Below are 24,326 nucleotides of genomic sequence, written 5' to 3'. Positions count from 1 at the left end.
GAGCAGAACAGCAAGCCTGAGACAGAAACTTTGGCCAAGGAACATGGTGTGTAGAAGTGGCAGGCACCTTCCAGCTCAGGGTCTTTGTTGCAGACAGAATGCAAGTAGTCTACAAAGCGGTCACCCAGTATACGCTTTATTTCGCTGAATGTAGAGGAGGCCACATTGTGAGCAGCAAATGCATCAGACTATATTGTATGATGTGAAGGTAAAACTTTGCTTCACCTGGAATGTGAAAGCTCTTGGATACTGAGGAAGGAGGAAGTAAACGGATAGGTGTTACACCGTCTGTGGTTGTAGCAGAAGGTGCCGTGAGGCTGTCGGGTGGTGTTAGAAGTGAAGGAAGAGTGGAACAGGATGTCCCGAAGGGAATGGTTCCTGTGGAAGACTGACAAGTAAGGGGAGGGGAATATATGTCAGTTGGTGACATCTTGCTGGAGGTGATGGAAATGGCGATTAATGATCCTCTGGATGTGGATGCTGGTGGGATGGTAGGTAAGGACAAGAGAGCCTCCATCACTGTTATGGAAGGGTAGAGAGGGGGAGGGTCGAAATATGAGAGATGGATTGGAGCTGGCTGAGAGTTCCCCTTGTCTTTATCTACATTCCAACAGAATCCACGTCCAGAAACCGCTTTGCAGAATACCTACATTCCCTCCGCAAAAAAAGACCGAGTTTCCAGTTGCCTGCCACTTGGTAACACACCACCTTATTCCCTAGCCAACATTTCTCAGGCTTGCTGCAGTGCTCCAGCGAAGCTCAGCGCAAGCTGGAAGAACAGCATCTCGATTTCTGCTTCGGTATCCTGCAGCCTTCTGGACTCAATACAGAATAGCTGTATATACTCAATAGCTTCAGTGCTTGAGCTCTCCCATGTACTTATCCCAACTCCTACGTCTCACATGTCATCACACAGACTGCTATTACACACAATCAATTGTTAGCCACTAACAAGCTCCATTAATAGCTCTTCAGTCTCTTCGCCAGATCGTTATCCACTCCTTTGTCTGCCCAACTGTTCTTCTCTCTCTTTGTGCTCTATCCTCAGCTATCGTTTGCTCCTTACCACCTACTCCACCCCCCCCCATCTTCTGCTCATAAACCAACAGTGTCCTAGTTACCATCAGTTCTGAGGAATAGTCACTTGACCATGCTAAATTGCCCATATTGTTCAGGGATATGTGGGTTAGGTACATCAGTTAGGGGTAAACCTGTTCAGGGAATGGGTCTGGGTGGATTATTCTTCAGAGGGTCAAAGTGGACTTGTTGGGCCGAATGGCCTGTTTCCACACTGTAGGGATTCTACGAAACCAAGACATTAACTTTGATTTCTGTCCACTGATGCTACCTGACCTGCCAAGCCTATCCAACAATTTCTATTTTTGTTTCTTTTATTATTTACATCTACATCAATTATTTATATTTTTCACCATTGATTGATCACTTGATTATTGAAATATTGGTGCCAATATTTATGGATGCCTGTCATTGTTTGGGGGGACCATCTAGTGGGCGCATGAAGATAAAGACAGAAAGTGCTAGAAATACTCAACATGTCCAGTGACATCTGTGCAAAGAGAAACAAGGACCTTTCTTATTGACCTGGATGTGAAGAGGTAGAGGGCATGGTTGATGTAAGATTCACAAGCACATCCACCCCATTATCTCACATGCTCCTGCCCCACCAAACTCATCTCATCCTACCTCGACTCCATCCTCTCTCCCTTAGTTCAGGCACTTCCCACCTATATCCATGACACCAACCAAGCTTCCATCTCTTCAGTAACTTCCAGTTCCCCGGCTCCCAGCACTTTATCTTCACTATGGACTTGTAGTCTTCATGCACATTCATATCCCACAAGGATGGCATCCAGGCCCTCCTCTCCAACAGACCCATTCAGTCCCCCTCCACCAATACCCTCCACCATCTCGCTGAACTGGTCCTCACCCTTAATAACTTTTCCTTTAACTCCTCCCATTTCCTTCAAATCCAGGGGGTAGCATTTGGATGTGCATTTGGATGAGCCCTAGCTATGCCTCCCTCTTTGTTGGCTATGTCAGACAGTCCTTCTTCAGTACCTACACAGGCACTGTGCCCAAACTCTTCTGTCATTACTCTGATGACTGCATCAGTGTGACATCCTGAGCTCAGGCTGAACTGGAACAGTTCATCGACTTCACCCACAACTTCCACCCGCCCTCAAATTCACTTGGTCTATCTCCATCTCCTTTCTTGGCCTCTCCATTTCCATCTTCAATGACAGTCTCCAGACGGATGTTTACTACAAACCCACAGACTCCCATAACTACCAGGACTACACCTCCTCCTACACAGTATTGTGCAAGAACTCTATCCTATTCTTCCAATTCCTCTGCTGCATCTGCTCAGACGAGGAGACATTCCACTCCCAAACATTCCAGATGTCCATCTATTTTGAACAATGTGCTTTTTTTCCCTCTGTCATCCAGACAGGCCTCTACTGCACCATCTCCATGCCCCATTCCACTGGTCTAACCCCCCCCCAGCACAATAAAGACAGAGACCCCCTCCCTTGTCCTTACCTACCACCCCACCAGTCTCCACATCCAATGCATCATTCTTAAACACTTCCGCTAGCTCGAACTAGACCCCACCACCAAGAACATCTTCCTCTTCCCACCCAGTTCTGCCTTCCGCAAGGACCGTTCCCTTCAACAACCCTTGATTTGCGCCACTGTCCCCACTAAACCCACCAAACCCCCAGGTACCTTCCCCTACAATCAGAAAACATGCAAAACCTGTCAGTACACCACCCCCTCGCCTCCATTCAGGGCTCCAAACAGTTCTTCTAGGTGAGACAGAGGTTCACCTGCCTTGCTTTCAACCTAGCTTAATGCATCAGGTGCTCCCAGTGTGGTCTTCTGTACACTGGAGAGACCAAATGTAAACTTAGGGAATGGTTTGCCAAGCATCTCACCCATCCCACTAGACCTCCCAGTCACTGCCCATTTTAATTCCCCTTTCCACTCCCTTTCTGTCATGACCATCCTTGGCATCCTTCATTGCCACAACAAACCAAACCACAAATTGGAGGAACAACACCTCCTCTTCCATCTGGCAGCCTGCAGTCTGGAGGACTCAACATTGAGTTCTCCAATTTCAAATAACCTCTTTTCCCTTACCCCAAACTCCCTTCCCAGCTCCTCCTCCTCCCTTCCACTCCTCCCAGTCCCCTGCCGGATTCATTGACTAACCAGGTCGTACCTTCTGCCTATCTTCACCTATCCCCACTTCACCACCTTGCCTCTGCCACTCCCTTTATCTGCAGCTCCCCCTACATCCACTCCCAGTCCTGAAGAAGGGTTATACCTGAAACATCGACTTCTCCAGGCTTTCTTCATGGACTTGACCTGGTTGACAAAGAGTTTTGTAAAACGCACCAACTTCTATCCCTGTTTGTTTACTGGGAAACTTGCATGTCCCCCTCTTTTTTTTATATGGAATCCCTACAGTGTGGAAATGGTTCATTTGGCCCAACAAGTCCACACCAACCCTCCAAAGAGCATTCCACCCAGACCCATTCCCCTACCTTATTACATTGCATTTCCCCTGACTAGTGCACCTGACCTACACATCCCTGAACACTATGGGCAATTTAGCATGGCCAATTCACCTAACCTGCACATCTTTGGACTGTGGAAGGAAACTGGAGCACCTGGAGGAAACTCACACAGATACAGGGAGAATGTGCAAACTCCACACCGACAATCGCCCAAAGGCTGGGATCGAACCCGGGTCCCTGGTGCTGCGAGGCAGCATGCTAACTGAGCCACCGTGCTGCCCCCTAGCTCCTAAACTTACTATGGGAGCCTGATTATAAATATTTGCATGAAGTTTCTCTGTCTTCAAGGCAGGACATTGTCTGCGCCTGTGTTACCTCTAGACACAACCATTTCAATTTCTTCTCCTGGCTGGTTTCCCAATATTCTATCCTCAGTTTGAAGTCATTCAAACCTCTGCTGTTATGTCTTGAATTTCAGCAAGTCCTATTTCCCTCACACCCTGCACTTTTTGACCTTCATTGGCTCCTAGTCAAACAGTCTCATGATTTTAAAGTTTGTATCCTAGTTTTTAAATTCCTCCACAGCTTGATTATCCCTATATCAGTAACCTTTTTCAATTCCAAGATGTGTATTCAACTAATTCTGGCCTGTTGTCCATTCTCTAATAAAATCATCAATGGTGACCATGTATTCAGTTTCCTGTAGCTCCAAAGTTTCGAAATTCCATCCCTATCCCCCTTTGTCTCACATTCCTTCTTTAAGGACTTTTTAAAGCCTACTTCATTGTCCATGCTGTTAGGCATCTGGCACAGTATCCTCTTATGAGGCTTGGTGTCATGCTTTATTTTATAAATACCTATAATGTAATATAATAGTATCTTGGAATATTTTGTTACATTAAAAAGTGCTGTATAAGTTATTGTCGTACTCGTTGATCTGAAACCAGCTTTCATAAAGATAGCAAATTAACAAATTGTTTGGGATATTTTGCCATTTAAACATTTTAATCCCCGTCCTGACCATCTGCTATTTGTAATGGAATGTTGGTAATGAAGTCATTGTTTCTGCACATTAGCTAAACATCCTTTTAATTACTGCTGTAATTAATCATTGTAATCATGTAATTAATCAATTAATCATTAAATCATGCTAAACAACTTCTGATCTCAAAACAGTCTGAAAGATAAAATGATTTCAACATTCATTCTGGTGAGCTTAATGATAGATTTGTATTAATTACTGTATACTTTCTAGGCAGGCATCATTTGTGTTTGCACCATATCAGAAAGGTGAACAGTTTTACAGTTGTTCTTGACCATATGGAAAACGTTTTTATTTTGTTATCTAACTATTATACTTTAACAGTTGTAAAGGAGTGAAAACTCAGACCAAATCTGTTAAGTCTGATAATGTGTTCGGGTGTTTGCAAAATATTAAAGAAGACAAGCCAAAACCAGTAAGAGATGAATACGAGTATGTTTCAGATGATGGTGAATTGCAGATTGATGAATTTCCTATAAGAAGAAAGAAGACTGCTTCAAAAAGAAATTTAACATGTAAGTAAAATTTTTAGAATTTTATATTTGTTCATAACTGTACATATTTGCAAGTTCACCCATCATGACGTGGAACTATATCAATGTTTTGTCATTGTCATTGTGTCAAAATCAAGGTATTCCATCCCTAAAATACTGTGGATCTACCTGCCCACTATGGCAGTAGTTCAGGAAGGCCACTGAAGTGCTAAGTTCCAGTGAAACAATTAAAGAAACACATAAAATGTAAATCAGTATTTTAATTTTGATTACTGTTATTTCCCAAGTCTGGAATAAATTTCTTCCTTGATGACTCTTTGAAAAGTTTTGAACAAACAGCATTTTGCCATCTCAAACCAGATGAAAAGGACGTTGTAAAACAAACTGGACAGACTGGCAATATAGAGCAACTGATTACATTTATGAGACTGAGAGTTTGGGGATAGGGTCAGATGGGGAAAAGGGCTGTCACACCAGAGAGTTGGGTTGGGGAGTGGAGAGCGCGAGAGGCAGGATTTTAGGGCAGAGTGAGTGCATGAATGGATTAAAAGATGAAAATTTTAAATTTGTGCTGTTGCAGACAAGGTGCCAAGTTAGGTCAGTAAGGGCAGCAGTGAGCAGAACCTTGATATGGAATGGAGTACAGACAGCAGGATTTTGGATAAAATGATGTTCACAGATGTTCATAGGCTGTCCAACAGGGAATTGGTACAGTCAAGCCTGAAGATGGATGAGGGTTTAATTAGTAATTAAGCTGGAGCATGGGTAGATGAATGGAATTTTGTAGAAGTGGAATTGTGACAAGTGAAGATTGGAAATTGCATCACCAACCTGAAGAAACTAGGTAACCCCACCCCGCCACGAGAATCACAAGCACACCCAAAGAGAGAGTGAATGAACTGATTGTAGAAATCAAAATTATGGTGTTTATTGTGAAACCTACCCCTTTGGATGATTTGATAACAATTGAGTAAATTCCCATTTTAAAAAAAGGTGGACGGGGGTGGGGGAGTCTGCATCCTTATTAAACTGAATAGTTTAGAAAAAGATAGGAGATCAGAAGCTGAGGTTGCAGTCATATAGAACACAGCTTCCAAGCAAACTGTTTTAGCCTGAGTGTGACTTTGAAGAAGATTGAAATTTGTGGTTGTATGCAATTCATGAGAACAGAAGTGACCTCTCAATATTTAACTTATCTGTTAATACTCCTTTATATAGTCCATTAACTATCTTTTATATTTCTTAGTTTTATCAAAGACCAAAGAGAGTGTGGGACAAACTGAAATGAGGGAACCTGTGGTTCAACACAGTTCTAATCAGGTACGTTTACATTTATTCAACAATTACTTTTAGAATTAATTTTAAAAATGCTGCGGCTCATAATACTGACAGTGGTTTTGCTGTTACTGTTAGCTGAACAGAATTTAAAAAAAATTATTCATTCATGCGATGTGGGCATTACTTTGGCCATCCCTAACTACTCATGAGAAGGTGATGGTGAGTCATTTTCTTTAATTGCTGTAGTCTGTATTTGCAACAATATATGTCACAAAATGTCCTGATTGCATTGGAAGGATGTGCCACCCCCCAATATTACAGGCAATTTTCTCAGCTATAGTGTTTTAGTCACAGCAGTGTTAAATACATTGAGAGTCAGGTGATCTGGAACACTGCCATCTAACTTGGGAAACTTGCAACGCTGTTGCAGAATTAAGATCTAAAGTGATTGCACTAAAAGATTAATTAATAATTATCTTGGATGATTAAGACATAACAGTTTTTAATTTCTTGTCCTATATTCTGTTGTGCATCAATCACTTGCAATTAATTTTTATTTTAATAATTTCATTTTTGTGTTCACATGCAGGATGACAATTCATCTGATGAAGATTCACTTCATATTGATACTGAGGCAAAGCCAGATCCTAGTGCTGACAAAAAGACTGAAACCAGTAGTTCTGCTGGGATACTGGATCTGCTACAGGCCAGCAAACAGGTTGGCGGTCTTGAATACAGTGGAAACAGGTATGAGTCATAACTCCAAAGATCAAGACATGGAATTTAGAAATGATGCTACATTTGACCAGTAATTTTAATGGGAACTTTCTAAAAAATGCAAATCTGTTTGTTACAGGCTTCATCATCAACTTAATGTTTTCATTTGTTTAATCTAAAAATTTTATCTGACAATATCTTTTCAAATGTTTTTTGCAGCAAAGTCATTAAAGTAGCAAAAGTCACCAACTGTGACATCACTGATTTCAGGTACGAATGATATTTTGATGGACCTAAATGTGGTAATTGTAGATAAATAGAAAATAATTCAGATAGTAAAGTGCATATTACTATAAAAGTTGAAAACATTAGTGGATATAAGCTTGTGAGGGATGAAGCAGGGATGTTTGGTTCATTTCTTAGGTATTCGGTTACTCACTTTTTAAAATATTTGCAAGGTTCAGTTCAACTTTTAAAAGCAAAGACAGGGAAATTTCACTATTTTAGCTCTGCTTTGTTTTATAAATTATCTGTGCTTTGATAATAGATGCACATAGGAGCTTTGTTTAAAAATATATATTTAATTTCTCACTATTTTCGACTAAATTACTGCAAGTATTCATAGTATAATAGAAGCTTGCAAACATAAGGACTCCACATGGCAGTGTGTCTGTGTGAGTCTTTGAATGAGCAGTCATGCTGAGCCCCACATTCCCATTTTTATTGGTAACCCTGAAAATAGCTCAAATTAAAATTATTTATTAAATCAACTTCCTTTGACTTTTCAAGTGGTGTGCTTGATCCTTACATTTGTCTGATTGGTTTATCATTTTTATCTTTCTTCTACTTATGTAACCTCTTTTCACTTATTTGTTTGGCAAGGCACTTCCTTCCCCTAATTTGAAATTGCTTAGGATTTAAATTTTGATAGTCCTATTGCATCATTTGAGGTTATAAATAAGCAAATGGATTCAAAGTAAAGTTAGATATATAGGTACATATTTAACTGCATTTGAAAATTGGTTTGGCCATGTGTATAGAAAATTTCAAAATATGCAATTTTCTAATTTTAAATTTTTTATTGCTAGAAAAAGTAGCATATAAACTTAATTTACAATATTATAGACTGACAAGATACTGCATAGTTTAACTTAAAATTTGATTTACAAAGTAGTATGTTTTGAACCATAGAAATCAATAATAAATTTCTAACTTTCAATTTTTTCTTGTTCCCATAATATATGTAAATACATATGGATAAATATAATGAGGTTGAATTAAGAACTCCAGGGATTTGAAAGTGTTGAATTAGGAAATCAGAGCCCCCAGATTTGGATGCCTTTTTAAGCAACTGTGAGACAGTAAACTGAATAAAGGGCCATCCCACAGTGATGCATTGAAAATTAAAGGCTAACTCAGTCCAGCTATTTACCTTTTATAGTGTGGACAGGTGTGAGTAAAACATTAAAGAGCAAAATAAAATATTTGTACATAAAAACATAAGAGCTCTCTGAAGGAAAGATTTTTCATAGCCCCCTATTAGAATAAGGTTATAATTCGATTTGGCTTGATGTTGAATGCAATAGTTTTTTGGTTCTCTGGCCACTGCTACACCATATGTAATTTTCCACTATTTTGCACAAAGTCCTAGCTGAATCTGATTACAGAAACAAAGCTGCTAATATGGTATCTATGTTTGATAGTTTACTCTTCAGCTGACTTTTATTACAGAGTCACTTTTCTTTCTATTTTAGCCAACCGCCAGCCTCACCCAGCACACAAGAGGCCATCCAGGGCATGTTGTCCATGGCTAATCTTCAGTCCTCAGACTCCTGCTTACAAACTTCATGGACCAGCAACCAAATTAAAAATAGCTCATCCATAGTTCAAGGATCAAAGAAAACTGGTAGCAACATTAATAAGCACACAGGGAAGCAGTTAGTCAAAAGCACTACACAGACCACTATTGACATTAATGATTATGAAGACCAGGACAGCCTAGGAGCATGTTTCAAAGATTCTGAATATGGTAAGTGAATTTGCTAAATAGCACTGACACAACTGATATAATAATGAAGTAAAGAATAGAGAAAATGCTGACTATTAGCTGTTGTTCAAAGTTATCTTTGTCTTTGACTGAGATTAACCAACTTTGACACAAAGAAAATATTAAATATCCCTGATATAACAATCTTTCAGTGTTCATAAATTTGTTTAGTTCTTTGTTTAGCAGTTATTCATTGAGAACTGCTGATCAACTAAATTAGGAGCAGCAGAGTCTTGAATTTTAGTGATAAACTACTTGACAAATGTCAACACCTGAATATTATTTTCAATGGTTATAGTAAGTACACTGGTACAATGTGCTGGATTTTTAATATATGGTTGGATAGTTGATGCCTAAGTAACCTAATGGGTCCAGACTTTATCTGATGTCATTGTAAATACCAAAATGCCATTTTCAAGTTTAAAACACACAATTGATCCAGGAGTGATTTTGGTACTGAATGAATTTGATTTAACCCTTCCATTTGCTGAGGACATATTGCAGGGAGAGTGCTGATCAGTTCCATATGGCATTATAAGCATTCACGGTCAACATCAAGATTTTCCAATGCTTTCTTGGGATATTGGCAGAGTTAATGTAGCCCAGAGTTCAACAGCCTGCATAGGTACATTCTCCTATGTCTTTGGAACTCTGCAATATGTAGAAGCTAACCTCTGTCCACTACATTGAATATCTTGGGTAGCTCTTTCATCACATTTTAAGCCTTCTCTGTTCCCCCTGGCCTCCTCCTGACCAGGGGGGTTTATCTTCTGAAGTGCCTCTCGCTACTTTGTCCAATGTACCTTGTTACTCCCTCAGCTGATGCTTGTTTGTTCAACGGAGCTGTCTCCACCACTTCTGATGTCCTGGAAATACCAACAAACCCAACTTTTCTCAGTCCCAGTCATAGCAAAGCTGTGCCACTGATTGAGTTACCAAGCTTTATTTCCCCTTTTTCTGATTCCAGTTCCATTTGAATGTTACACATTCCAAATTGCATTTGCTGCCTGTGTCAATTGCAAGCTTGCAACTGTAGATACACTGAAAGGGTTCACAGCACAGTTAAGACTTCTGAAAAGGCTTAACAGTATTACACATGGCTTGACTTGAGATTTTCTTTTCCCTGATGTTTCCAGTAAACTCTGCCTCTCCTTCCACATTATTATGCATCAACAATAGTAGAAGAAGTATTTATATTGATTTATCTGTTTATATCACTAACTAAAACCTAAAACATGCTCCCACCACATTACAAGCTTACATGATGTAATTTCCAAAAGTGTCTCCTGGAATATTTCTGGCCACAGTTCGGAAACTTAGGTGGTACATCAGCATTTTCTAAAGAAAAAACCTGAAAGTATTCTGGTTTCCTCTGGATGTGAATATTTAAATGTAAACAAATTTTGTTAAAATGAAATGTACTTTATGTTTTAATATGCTCATCATTTTAATGTCTATATGCCATGTTATTTTGATCATCTTTTATTTTATTTTCCAAATGCAAATCATAGAATATTAAAAGCAAACTTAGCTTTTGAACAGCCCAAGTAAAATCTCAATTAAAGTACACAGTAACATATAGTTTATTTGAAGTCATCTTGAAAAGTTAAAAGTTTTCCAAATGGGTATCAATTATTCAATCACATAATTGCATAAACAAAATAATGTCACTTAATTATATCCATATGTCTCACATAATGATCAACATTATTATTAAGCGTGTTTTTGTACCCTTCCTCATACCAAAAGTATTTCTGACACTGTAACCTTAACCTTCAGAATAGTAATGGTACTGATTATTATCCTAAACTGGCTTTAGATTTCAAAGGAATACGTGTCCTGCTAGGATATATATACATTTTAAAATTGGATAGATGATTAGTGCTGATTAGTATATATTAATGAAAGAGTTACAAGTACTTCTGTTATGTTTGGTCGTAACTTGTTCTGTATAAAATCTGAATAACTGGAAAACGAAGTTTCAACATGCTCTGCAAAACTATGAATTTAGTTCAGAATTTATTGATTAATTGATTAATTAACTAGATTACATTTATTAGTCATCTAAACATAATATCATTCAAAATATCTTGGTAATATTGCTATGAATTTCTTTAAATTCATAAAAGTATTAATGAGACACTAGTTATTATATTTGTGAGCATAATCATGTACTTAAGATTCTTCAACTAGGGACTAACTAGGGTCAAATATTTTCCAGATTTCATGTATTAAATTAGACTTGTACTCAATGTAGTGAAATGAAGGGTTATAGGGACAATGCCTAATTCACAACAAGACTTTAGTGCCTACTTAGAGAAGTAATATACTATGATTATAAATGTTATGAATTAGGGAAGTTAAACAATGGTTAACTAAAAACTTACATCTAAGTTTAGTGATTATGATACAATATTGAATTATGTTATTACATGCCATATTTTAGGAATTGTGGAAAACTTTGAAATGATTATTTTGCGCAATGTTATGAGTTTATATAAAATATTAAATTCAACTTGAGTGGTTCTTCTCTACGAGACTTGACACCAAGGTCTGTCTGAAGTACTGGCCAATTTGTGCTGTACTAGCCGTGATCATGTAGAAGGCTGATAGCCTGAAGGCACTTCAGTAATGAGCCTGCTGAATTAATTTAGTGCACTGCTCTCTAGGAGCAAGAGGTGAAGTAGTATAAGAGATCAAGTAGTACTCAATTAACCCATGCCTGTTGATTTCAATGCAGTCAACACAGCAAATTGCTGCTTCCTGCATATTTGAATAATTTCTGCATTCACTCAATGATAACTATACTGTTTATTGGGTAGGTGCAGCAGCAGGCTACCTCTTGCATGGCTGTACCTCTTAAAACTAACCTGTAGTTAAAGACGAGGTGAAAGCAGTCAGGCAGGAGGTAAATCTGATCTGGGAAAAAGTAAGGAATGACACAGCAGGGAGGTCATGGAGTTTACAGTTTTTGGATGCTTGTATTAGAGTGGAGACAGTAGGAGAGGCAAACCATCTCATAATGCAGTGGGAGTAGATGGATATCAAGGTCACTACCAGGATTCAAACTTCAGGCACCTGGAACCATTTCCTTCTTCTGCTCACATCTTCTCCTGATAGCGGTATGGTGCAGCATGTAGCAGACTGCCATTCTTAGTGCCTGCTTTCTCAAGTACTACAGATTACTCCAGAGCACTTCAGTCAGCAGAAATGTTGTTTCAGTATTCCCTTAGTTTGCTACCATAATGATTGTGACAACATGGCTTTCATTATAGAAAGCTGTTCATAGATTCATGAGTTGTGCACTGGAATCATTCATCTTTGTCACTTTACATACTTCATTCTGTAGGTCTTTACAACTTGAGACACTTACAGACATTTATAGAATTGTAACAGCATCCACAAGAGGTTAATTTGTAGGAACAGTGAAACAAGACCATTCAGCCTATTGAGCCTGCTCTGACATTCAATTAGATAATGACCGATCATCTATCTCAGGACCCCTTTTTACACTCCCTTCACATAACTTGATATTGTTAATCTCCAAAGGTCTGTTGATGTCTGTATTGACCATATTCAATGATTGAGTTTCCATTGTTGTTTTAAGCAGAAAATTCCAAAGGTCACCACCCTTTTATAATGGGGGATAGACTTCAATATACATATAGATGGGGTAAACCTAATGACTTCAAAGGCTGTAGTGCATGGCATTCTAGAGTGTGTTCAGAATGATTTGAGGACAGCATGTTGAGGAATTGACTAGCGGACAGGGAGCTTTAGATCAAATATTATATAAAATAAAAGGGTTAATTAATAACACATGGTTACAGATGAGTGACAATAAAGTCATAAAGCTGTCAACTTGGAAACTGACCCTTTGGTCCAACTCGTCTATGCTGACCAGATATTCTAAATTAATCTAGTCCCATATCCCTCTAAATCCTATCTATTCTTGTAGCAATCCAGATGTCTTTTGAATGTGGTAATTGTACCACTCTCCACCACTTCATCTGGCAACTTGTTCCATACCCGCATCACCCTCTGTGAAAAAGTTGCCCTTAGGATCCTTTTAAATCCTTCTCCTCTAACCATAAGCCTGTGCCCTCTAGTTTTGGAAACCCCCACCTCTGTGGAAAAGACCTTGACTATTCACCCTATCCATGCCCCTCATGATTTTTGTAAACCTCTATAAGGTGATCCCTCAGCCTTCGATGCTCCAGGGAAAATAGCCCCAGCATAGAGTCATAGAGATGTACAGCATGGAAACAGACCCTTCGGTCCAATCTGTGCATGCCGACCAGATATCCCAACCCAATCTAGTCCGACCTGCCCAGCACCAGGCCATATCCCTCCAAACCCATCCTAATCATATACCCATCCAAATGCATTTTAAATGTTGCAATTGTTCCAGCCTCTACCACTTCATCTGGCACCTCAGTCACTCCCTATAGCTCAGACCCTCCAACCCTGGCAACATCCTTGTAAATGTTTTCTGAACCCTTTCAAGTTTCACAATGTCCTTCCTATAACAGAATTGCATGCAGTATTCCAAAAGTTGTTTAGCCAATGTCCTGTTCAACCGCACATGACCTTCCGACCCCTAGACTCAATGTGCTGATCAACAAAAGTAAGCATACCAAATACCACCTTCACTATCCCATCTACCTGCAACTCCACTTTCAAGGAACTATTAATTGACCCTCCAAGGTCTCTTTGTTTAGCAACACCTCCCAGGACCTTACTGTTAAGTGCTTATGTCCTGCAATGATTTGCCTTTGTGATAGAATTTTACACTACGTTTGAAAGTGAGGTAGTTCATTCTGAAATCAGGATGTTAATTTTACAGTAAGGAAATTATGGAGGTATTTCGGCAAATAGGTTGAAGTGTATTAGGAAAATAGTTTTTTAAAGTTTGCCAGTCCATAGTTAATTGATAGTTGATAATCATAGGTTATAGTAAGCTACATTTCTTCAAGACTTGAAAGCCCAAACATATTCAATTTGCTAACAAAGGATGTTCAGGATTATACATATTTAAAAGAATAGACCAACGAAGATGCTCGTAATAGTTAAAAGGATTGGAAAATTGTATTCATAAACTGGCAAGAAAAATTAAAAAGGACTGTAAAAGCTTCTATAGGTATAAAAAAGAAATGTATGGCTAAGATCAATTTGATCAACTGGAGAATAAGTCAGGAAAATTTATGGGAAATAGAGAGAGAGAGAGAGAGATGGTGGAGAATCTAAATGATTACATTATACTTATTTTCCCTGAGGAAGGTACAAGAAGTCTCCCAGTGTTAGAAACTTTAGGGACTCGAGATGATATTGAATTGAAGGAAATTAGTATTAGTGAGATTGGAGGAACCTGTTTTCTACATCCCAAAATATTGACAGAGGTAATAAATGTGCCCCCACTATTTAAAAAATGGGAGGTGAGTGTAGAGAGAAAATAGGGAATTGCAGTCGATTAATCTTACATCAGTACTAGGAAATATGCTAGAATTTATGAAAGGATATGATAAATGTACATTTACATAATAATGATCTGATTAGGCATCGCATGGATTTGTGGATGTGAGATTGTGTTTGACAAGCCTGTTGGAGAATTTGAAGATGATACTAAAAGAATTGATGTGACATTTGGTGAATGTAGTAGACTTGGATTTTTAGAGACTTTTGATAAGTTCTCCCACAGGAGGTTAGTTAGCAAATTAAGGCATTTAGGATATATCAATGATTTGGATAGGGGGCGAAATGTAATATTGTTACATTTGCAGATGACACAAACAGATGGAATGTGTGCTGTGAGGAAGATGCAAAGTCGCTTTAAGAGGATTTGGACAGACTTAGCAAGTGGGCAAGATTATGGCAGAAGACTTGTAATCGTGCAGTTATCTATTTTGGTAGAAGGAACAGATGTGCAGAGTATTTTCTAAATGGTAAGAGGTTAGAATTTGTAGATTGACAAAGGGACCCAGATGTACTCATCAATAAAAATTCCTCCTCATCTCACTTGTAAATGATATACAACTGATCCTGGTTTTAGACTCATAGTTAGGGGAAACATCTATATCCACCTGTTATGCAATTTTTTAAACTCCCGATGAGATCACTCTTCAGAAAGCTACAGAAATCAAACCCAGTCTCCTCTCGTTAGACAATCCTGCCATCTCAGAGATTACTCTAATGAACCTTCTTTGCACTATCTCTATGGTAAATAACTCCTAAGTTTGAGATAGGGTCCAAAACTGTACACTGTATTACAGATGGCACCTTGCTATGCTATACAAGTGCAGCAAGATGTCTTTACTCTTGTATTCACAACCCATTGTGATGAAGGCAAACATACCATTTGCCTTCCTTATTGCTTGCTGATTCTTCATACTCACTTCTAGCGACTCGTCAGCAAGGACACCAAGGTCCCTTCAGCACCCACACTTCCCAACTTCTCACCCTGTGAGGAAAAAGAAATCCGCCATTCAATTTTTCCCCTAAAGTGAATAACTTCACATTACAGAATATAGAACATTATAGCATATTACACACCCTTTGACCCTCGATGTTGCACCACTCTGAGAAACCAATCCAAAGCCCATCTAACCTACACTATTCTCATCAGTATGCCTATCCAATGACCACTTTAATGTCTGTAAAGTTGGTGAGTCTACATCTGTTGCAGGCAGTGGGTTCCACACCCATACTACTCTCTGACATCTGTCCTATATCCCTCTTTGAAGCTATGCCCCCTCGTGCAAACCATTACCATCCTACGATAAAGGCTGTCACTGTCTACCTGATCTAAACCTCTGGTTCTCTTGTATGTTTCAATTAAGTCACCTCTCAACCTTCTTCTCTCTAACGAAAACAGCCTCAAGTCCTTCAGCCTTTCCTCGTAAGACTTTCCCTTCATACCAGGTAACATCCTAGTAAATCTCCTCTGAACCCTTTCCAAAGATTGCACATCCTTCCTATAATGCGATGACCAGAACTGCATGCAAAACTCCAAGTGCAGCCACACTAGAGTTTTGTATAGCTGCAGCATGACCTCCTGGTTCTGAAACTAATAAAAGCTAACACACCATATGCCTTCTTAACAGCCCTATCACCCTGAGTGATAATTTTGAGGGATCTATGTATATGGAATTCGAGATCTCTCTGTTCAACTACACTACCAAGAATCTTGCCATTCGCCCACTACTCTGCATTCCTATTACTCCTTCCAAAGTGAATGACCTCACAATTTTCTGCATTAAACTCCATTTGCCATCTCTCAGCCCAGCTCTGCAGCTTATCTATGTCCCTCTGTAACTTACAACATCTTCAGCACTATCCACAACTGTACCAACCTGTGAGTATTATCCTCAGATTTACTAACCCATCATTCTATGTCCTTATCTGGGTCATTTATAAAAATGACAAACAGCAGTGGACCCAAAATAGATCGTTGCTGTACACCACTAGTAACTGAACTCCAGGATGAACATTTCCCATCAATCATCACCCTTCGTCTCCTTTCAACTAGCCAATTTCTGATCCAAAATGCTAAATCACCCTCGATCCCATGGCTCTGTATTTTGTGCAGTAGACTACCATAGGGAACCTTATTAAACCCCTTACTGAAATCCATATACACCACATCAATGGCTTTACCCTCATCCACCTGTTTGGTCACCTTCTGAAAGAACTCAATAAGATTTGTGAGGCACGATTTAACCTTCACAAAACTCTGCTGACTATCCCTAATCAACTTATTCCTATCGAGAGGGATATAAATCCTATCTCTTATAACCTTTTCCAACACTTTACCAACAACCGAAGTAAGGCTTACTGGTCTATAATTACCAGGGTTGTCTCTACTCCCCTTCTTGAACAAGGGAACAACATTTGTCATCCTCCAGCCTTCTGGTGCTATTCCTGTAAACCATGATGACATAAAGATCAAAGCCAAAGGTTCAGTAATCTCGTCTCTGGGTTCCCAGAGAATCCTAGGATAAATTCCATCTGGCCTGGGGGACTTATCTGTTTTTTTACACTTGCCAGAATTTCTAACATCTCCTTCTGTGAACCTAAATCCCATCTCGTCTCATGGCCTGTTTCTCAGTATTCTCATCGACAACAGTCTTTTTCCAGTGTGAATACCAACAAAAAATATTCATTTACCATTTCCCATATCTCATCTGACTCCACGCATAACTTCCCATTATAGTTGTTGATTGGCCCTAATCTTACTGTAGTCATTCTTTTATCCTTTATATACCTGTAGAAAGCTTTAGGGTTTTCCCTGATCCTATCCATCAATAGCTTCTCACATCCCCATCTTGCTTGTCTTAGCTCTCTCTTTAGGTCTTTCTTGGCTACCTTGTAACTCTCAATCACCCTAACTGAGCTTTTACATCTCATCCTTCTTCCTCTTGACAAGAGATTCCACATCCTTAGTTAAACCCTGGCTCCTGTGCTCGACAACTTCATCCCTGCCTAACTGCTACTTACTTATCAAGGACACTCAGTAGCTGTTCCTTGAATAAGGTCCACATTTCTATTGTGCACATTACATTCTGTTTGCCATCTTCTAGTCCCAATCCTTCATTGTTGCTGCTTAAAAGTCCTGGAACTCAATCAACATTCTGAATCTAACTTCAGAAAATGAACTGCAGTGGTTCAAGAAGGCAGCTCACCATTACCTTCTCAAGGACAACTAAGGATGGGCAATAAATGTTTCCCATCCATCAATGAAGTAAAAAAAAATCAGTGAGACTCTCCAAGTTCCCTTGAGCCTTCTCATATTTTCATCACAACTTGTATTCCCGTTCAGTTTGGTGTTATCAGCAAACTTGAAAATGTTGCAATTGATCCCTACATACAAGTCATTATAAATTGGAAGCAATTTTACACTTTTAACTGACCCTTGTGGTACCCCACTACCAGCAGTCTGCCATCCTGGAAATGAACTGTTCATTCTTACTTACCTTCTGCCTGTTATCTAATTCTCACTTCAGACTGGTATATCTTTCTCAATCCAGTTTAATTTTTTTTAAACTAACCTACTGTGTTTGATCTTATCGAAAGCCTTCAGAAGAATCCACATCCGCTGGTTCTCTTTTTGGTAGAAGTGACATTCTTAAAAATCTCCAAGTTTGTCAAACATGACTTCCCTATTATTACCACTGTCTAATTTTACAGTCGTTGTCTGAATGTCCATCATCTGTATTAGATTGCAATGTTTCTCCTGCTAGTGATGTCAGATTAACACATCTGTAATTCTCCATTATCCCTCTTTCTTTTTTCTTAGAGTGGGGTAACATTTGCTACTTTGTCTCTGGAATGGTGTACCTCAGAGTGCTTGAGACATTGAGTAAATTTGAGGAAATAGATGGATATTTAGTAAGTAATGGGTTGAAGGTTATGAAGAGCAGGCAGGAAAATAGAGTTGAGGTGAGATGAGATCAGTCAGGGTGATATCAAGTTGTGGTTATGTTCTTATATTCTTTCCCATCATCAGAACTTTTACAGAATCTATAGTTTTGCAGGATAATCACCAATGCAACAATTATCTCTCCAGTCATCTCCTTTAGCTCATCTCTCGGCTTTCCAAGGGATTTATCAATTTTCAATCTAGTTAACCTTTCAACTGTTTCATTACTAATACTAATTTCTTTCAGTTCCTCAATTCCACAAGTTTCTTCATCACAGAATCTTTCTGAGAGGTTTTCTGTATTCTTTGAAGACAGATGCACACTAACTGTTTAATTTTTCTGCCATTTCTCTGTTCTCCACTGTATGTTCTCCTATTTATTATATCCTATCTGTAATTATTTAATCTTTTTCTTTTCACATACCTAAAAAGTCTGCATTTATATTTCAGCTAGTTTGCATTCATATTCTTTTCTTTCCTTTCTAAATTGGTTTCTTGACCCTTTGGATTCTAAAATGCTTGAAATCTCAGAATTAACACTTTTTCTGGCAACTTTATAAGGCAATTTCCTTGACCCCAGCATAGCCTTTTATTTAATTCATTAATCACTGCTGCTTTACCTTTTCCCTTTGGGTGTTTGTGCTTTACAGAAATGTTCATCTGTTCTAGACAGTGTCATATTTATTTAACTATTAGCTATTGCGTGCCTACCATCAAATCTTTTAGTTTAGTTTTTCAATCTCTCATAGCCAACTTACCCTTCACATCTTTAACATTTGCTTTCTTCCAATTTATGACCTAAGTTTCAAACTGAAATATATCGTATTAAAACTTAATACAAAATATTATAGCGTTATGGTCACTGTTTCCCAAGGCTCCTTTACAACAAGGTTATTAATTACCCTTTTACATTAGACAATGCTAAATCAGAGATAGCCTGTTATCAACATTCTCCTCCATAAACTCACCTTGTATGTCCTCCAGGAATTTTTCCTCCACAGTAGTAGTGCTGAATTAGTTAATGCACTGTAAATTTAAATTGCCCATTATTGTTGTAAGTAGTTGCAAAGAAAATGTAATTGGGAAGGGGAAATAGGCAATGGGATTCCTGTCTGCTGCTGAATACATGTTCAGTCATGTCAGGTTGTGCGAGGGCATTAACTGGAATGTTGAGTTCTAAAATGAGACAACTGGCATGAAATCAGTGTTGCACATTAATTTACATCATTATCTGTCTGTTCTGCATACTCAGAATGGACTTTCACTGTACATGGCCTAATGCCTCCACCAATGGGATATCTGTTATGATTGCTATTAACAATCTGTTAGAATCATTGATTTGGAGCTCGAAGGCACTCAGAGTGCAGAAATTGAGTATAAACAAACCCAGTTTCTCAGCTAAGGTTTCTTGACTCTCACCAACCCAGATCTCTTAGTGGTGTTCCAGATCTTAAAAACCTTCTATGTGATGACATTTTTTAAACTTCCCATCTATTAACTAAGCATTGATCTGATCAGATATCACAGACCTGAGAAGTTAATTGTTTATCTCTACTGCTGAGATATTTGTACAATCGATAGTCACAGATGAGGTGCTGGAAGACTGGAGATTGGCTGACGAGGTGCCACTGTTTAAGAAAGTGGTAAGGACAAGCCAGGGAACTATAGACCAGTGAGCCTGATATCGGTGGTGGGCAAGTTGTTGGAGGGAATCCTTCGGGAGAGGTTGTACATGTATTTGGAAAGACAAGGACTGATGAGATATAATCAACATGGCTTTGTGTGTGGAAATCACATCTCACAAACTTGATTGAGATTTATGAAGAAATAACAAAGAAGATTGATGAGGGCAGAGTGGTAGACATGATCTGTGTGGACTTCAGTAAGGTGTTCGACAAGGTTCCGCATGAGATACTGGTTAGCATGGTTAGATCTCCTGGATTACAGAGAGATACAGAACTGACTCAAAGGTAGAAGACATAGGATGGTTGTGGAGGGTTGTTTTTCAGATTGGAGGCCTGTGACCAGTGGATTGCCACAAGAATCTGTGCTGGGTCCACTATTTTTCGTCATTTATATAAATGATTTGGATGTGAGCATAAGAGGTATAGTTAGTAAGTTTGCAGGTGATATCAAAATTGGAGCTGGAGTGTAGCAAAGAAGCTTACCTTGTATTACAATGCGATTTGGTCAGATGAGCCAGTGGGCTGAGGAGTGGCAGATGGAGTTTAATTTAGATAAATGCGAGGTGCTGCAGTTTGGGAAAGCAAATCTTAGCAGGACTTATACAATTAATGGTAAGGTCCTCGGGAGTGTTGCTGAACAAAGAGACCGTGGAGTGCGGGTTCATAGCTTCTTGAAAGTGGAGTTGCAGGTAGATAGGATAGTGAAGAAGGCATTTGGTATGCTTTCCTTTATTGGTCAGAGTATTGAGTACAGGCGTTGAGAGGTCATGTTGTGGCTGTACAGTACATTAGTTAGGCCACTGTTGGAATATTGCATGCAATTCTGGTCTCTTTTCTATCGGAAAGATGTCGTGAAACTTGAAAGGGTTCAGAAAAGATTTACAAGGATGTTGCCAGGTTTGAATGATCTGAGCTTCAGAGAGAGGCTGAACAGGCTGGGGCTGCTTTCCTTGGAGTGTCAGAGACTGAGGGGTGACCTTATAGGGGTTTATAAAATCATGAGGGGCATGGATAGGGCAAATAGACAAGGTCTTTTTGCTGGGGTGGGGGAGTCTAGAACTAGGGGGCATAGGTTTAGGGTGAGAGGGGAAAGATATTAAAGATACCTTATGGGCAACTTTTTCACACAGAGGGTGGTGTTTGTGTGGAATGGGCTGCCAGAGGAAGTGGTAGAGACTAGTACAGTTGCAACATTTAAAGGCACCTGGATGGGTATATGAATAGGAAGGCTTTGGAGGGAAATGGGCCGGGTGCTGGCAGGTGGGACTAGATTCAGTTGGGATACCTGGTCGGCACGGACGAGTTGGACCAAATCGTCTGTTTCCGTGCTGTACATCTCTATGACTCTCCATGGACGCTGCCAGACATGTTGAGTATTGTCAGTATTTTCTGTTTTCATTTTAGTTTTCCAGTTTCCAAAGTACGTTTTTTTTTCTCTCCTTTTTAAGTTGACTCAAACTTTTCACAGGTCTTTTCAATGATCTTTCTGTTAATCTATCTTCAGACAAAATTATAAGTTGACTGTAACTTGAGAGATATGTTACCTTTTTTGAGTAGAATATGGAAAATATGACGATGGTTTATTTTCTGATACATGTTTTATGTCATTTAACAATTTTGCAGACTTTATTTGGATAAAACAGTTAATATATAAAGATCCCTTTTATATGTTTAGTTTATCCATCACTTGAATCTGATGATGATGATCCAGTTTTCAAATCCAGATCCAAAAAGAGAAAAAGTGCAGATGATACACCCTGGAATCCTACAGGTATTTTTGCAACAAGTGGGACTTTTAGCCTTTGAAGCACTTAAGCATTATTGCTAAATTCTCTACATTACACATGTGTTTGAAAACAAAATGATCTATTTTGTTAATTCAATTAAGTGAGATTGGACTACACTTTCAGTCTATGCATTGTAACAATATAACTAATAATTTAATTAAGCAAAATATAATACTTAACCATTTAAATATATAATTATTCCGAATTTCACACCTCCAGCTCATTTCTAATTTCTTTCTTTCTTAAAGGTAATTAATTACTTTCATCTCATTGGTAATATTAGCACTGTGCGAGAAAGGTCACAAGGCAGAATCCTAATTGTACCAGTCCTCATGTCACCCTACACCAATATCTATGCAAAATACAAGTATAGTCAGAAGTCTTTCACAATGCTATGGTAAAGAATGATATAATGATTAATCATAATTTTGATTTCTGTACGAAAACTGTCATACTTTATACCTGGCTGGTACAGGTCTAGTTTGAAGAAAATATATTCACTAATAATTAATGGTACTCAGCTTAAAAATAACTTCCAGATAATGTCATTAAATAAATTCAGAGGAAAGCAAAGTCTATTTTTTTATATTGTTGATATTCTCCAAAAATAAATAACTTGAATTACATTTTAAATTGCTGAAACATGTTTTTTTCATGATCTTACTATAAATTAATTCCTTTTAATTTTCCTTCCCTTAATATTTAGTAGGGACTTATGGGGGGGGGAAGAATAAAAACAAAAAATTTCTCCTGCGTGGATTGGACATGTTTTGTGTTGTGGATGTACTAAAAGGCATTATCCCAGCCAAAACTGATTGCTGGCACTTGACCACTGCACAAAATGTGGATATGGAGATTTACAGAATTGTTCCTTTGCAGATATTTTCCTCCTTTTCACTTTTCGGGGGAGTTATTTGCCTTTGCCTCTCTCATTTTCAAAACTCCAAATAGCCAGTGTAACTCATAGAACATTTTTGTCTATATTTTGACGTGTCAAATCAAATATGTTTTATTGGCACCCTGAGAGGACTTGTGTAATACAGGTAGTTCTGGGATAACGTGCATTTCAGCAGTGTGATTTGGCTATAACATTGCGGAAGAATTAAGGAGCAATATTTTGGAAAACGCTTACCTGCATTGCAATAGTGTATTTCCAACGGGGATCAGTTTGCGTACTTTGTTCTGTGCATGCACCGATGCACATGCCGAAATCTCTGCATCAGCGTATGCGCTGGTATTCTTGCCATTCTATGCATGCACTGAAGTCTCTGTGCCATTATGCACATGCGTGATGTGAGCTCCGATCCTCATGCCATTTTGTGCATGCATGATGTCAGCTGCCAACAGAGCAACTTTCTGTGAGAGGTACTGTTCAGAGAACAGCTTTCTTACAGTTTTTAAATGTACTGTTTTAAATTTACTTTTGTTTTGTTAATAAATATGATATAAATCTTCATTTAGGCTATGTTATACTTTGCGTTAGACATTTGGGTGATTTTTGAGAGATAGTGAATGATATTTTTTTGCTGGCCTGCCCCTAACCCCACTTTTCCCATAGGCCCCATTATTTCTATTAAGCTATTTTCTATTAAGCAAGATTTCACTAGAACACAACTGTGGCATTATAGGAGAACTACCTATACATGCACATTGTTCAACAATTCTATATTATTTTTAATCCCAGTCTTATTAACTGAAAGCAGTTCAGTTCAGTTTAAAATGAGTGATAAAATGATTTTCACTATCTGTTTTATGAAGTTTCTGCCAAACACATAAAAAATGATACTTGAATAAAATGTATTAAATTCGGCATTCTGTCATTATCCAAGTTAAATTGAAAGAATTTAAAATAATAAATAATTTAATAGTGTATTCTAATGCACAGAATACAACAATTACAAATTAATATTTCTTCATTTTTAAAAAATCTTTCTTTTGTATTTCTTTAGCCAGAGTTACACCATCTGTTCCTCGGCATGACAGGCCAACACGAGAAGGGGCAAGAGTTGCCTCAATAGAAACTGGATTAGCTGCAGCTGCTGCAAAGTTATCTCAACAGGTGAGTTCCTTCAAAGCTTTCACTAACAAAATACATAACTGCACAGATGTACTTTTATGCTGTACATATACTTGTGAAAAAATCAGATGGATCACACAGCTACAGCTTTAAAAATAAATGAGCAAGTTTGTATTGTGTTATTTGTAAATGTGATTGTGTTTGTTTTTGCAAAAAAAATGTAAAAATAGATTTCTCAGATCATAAACACATTTTATGGCTTTGAACATGAACAAATGGGCATATCCACATATGTAAATAAT

General features: G+C 38.4%; 1 protein-coding gene across 1 annotated transcript in view; it reads left to right on the top strand.

Moving 5' to 3' along the window:
• phf2 (PHD finger protein 2) overlaps window positions 1–24,326 on the top strand; it is a 153,382-nt gene that overhangs the window by 116,442 nt on the left and 12,614 nt on the right. The window contains exons 15-21 of the mRNA XM_060835559.1: window positions 4,909–5,099; window positions 6,325–6,398; window positions 6,946–7,103; window positions 7,293–7,343; window positions 8,828–9,102; window positions 21,896–21,991; window positions 23,957–24,066. Of these exons, the coding sequence (XP_060691542.1) occupies window positions 4,909–5,099; window positions 6,325–6,398; window positions 6,946–7,103; window positions 7,293–7,343; window positions 8,828–9,102; window positions 21,896–21,991; window positions 23,957–24,066 (955 nt within the window). The remainder of the gene's footprint in view (window positions 1–4,908; window positions 5,100–6,324; window positions 6,399–6,945; window positions 7,104–7,292; window positions 7,344–8,827; window positions 9,103–21,895; window positions 21,992–23,956; window positions 24,067–24,326) is intronic.

The sequence above is a fragment of the Hemiscyllium ocellatum genome, chromosome 14, assembly GCF_020745735.1.
Source record: "Hemiscyllium ocellatum isolate sHemOce1 chromosome 14, sHemOce1.pat.X.cur, whole genome shotgun sequence".
Classification (NCBI taxonomy): domain Eukaryota; kingdom Metazoa; phylum Chordata; class Chondrichthyes; order Orectolobiformes; family Hemiscylliidae; genus Hemiscyllium; species Hemiscyllium ocellatum.
Note: the sequence above shows the minus strand (reverse complement) of the source record. Positions and strands in the feature narration are given on the sequence as shown.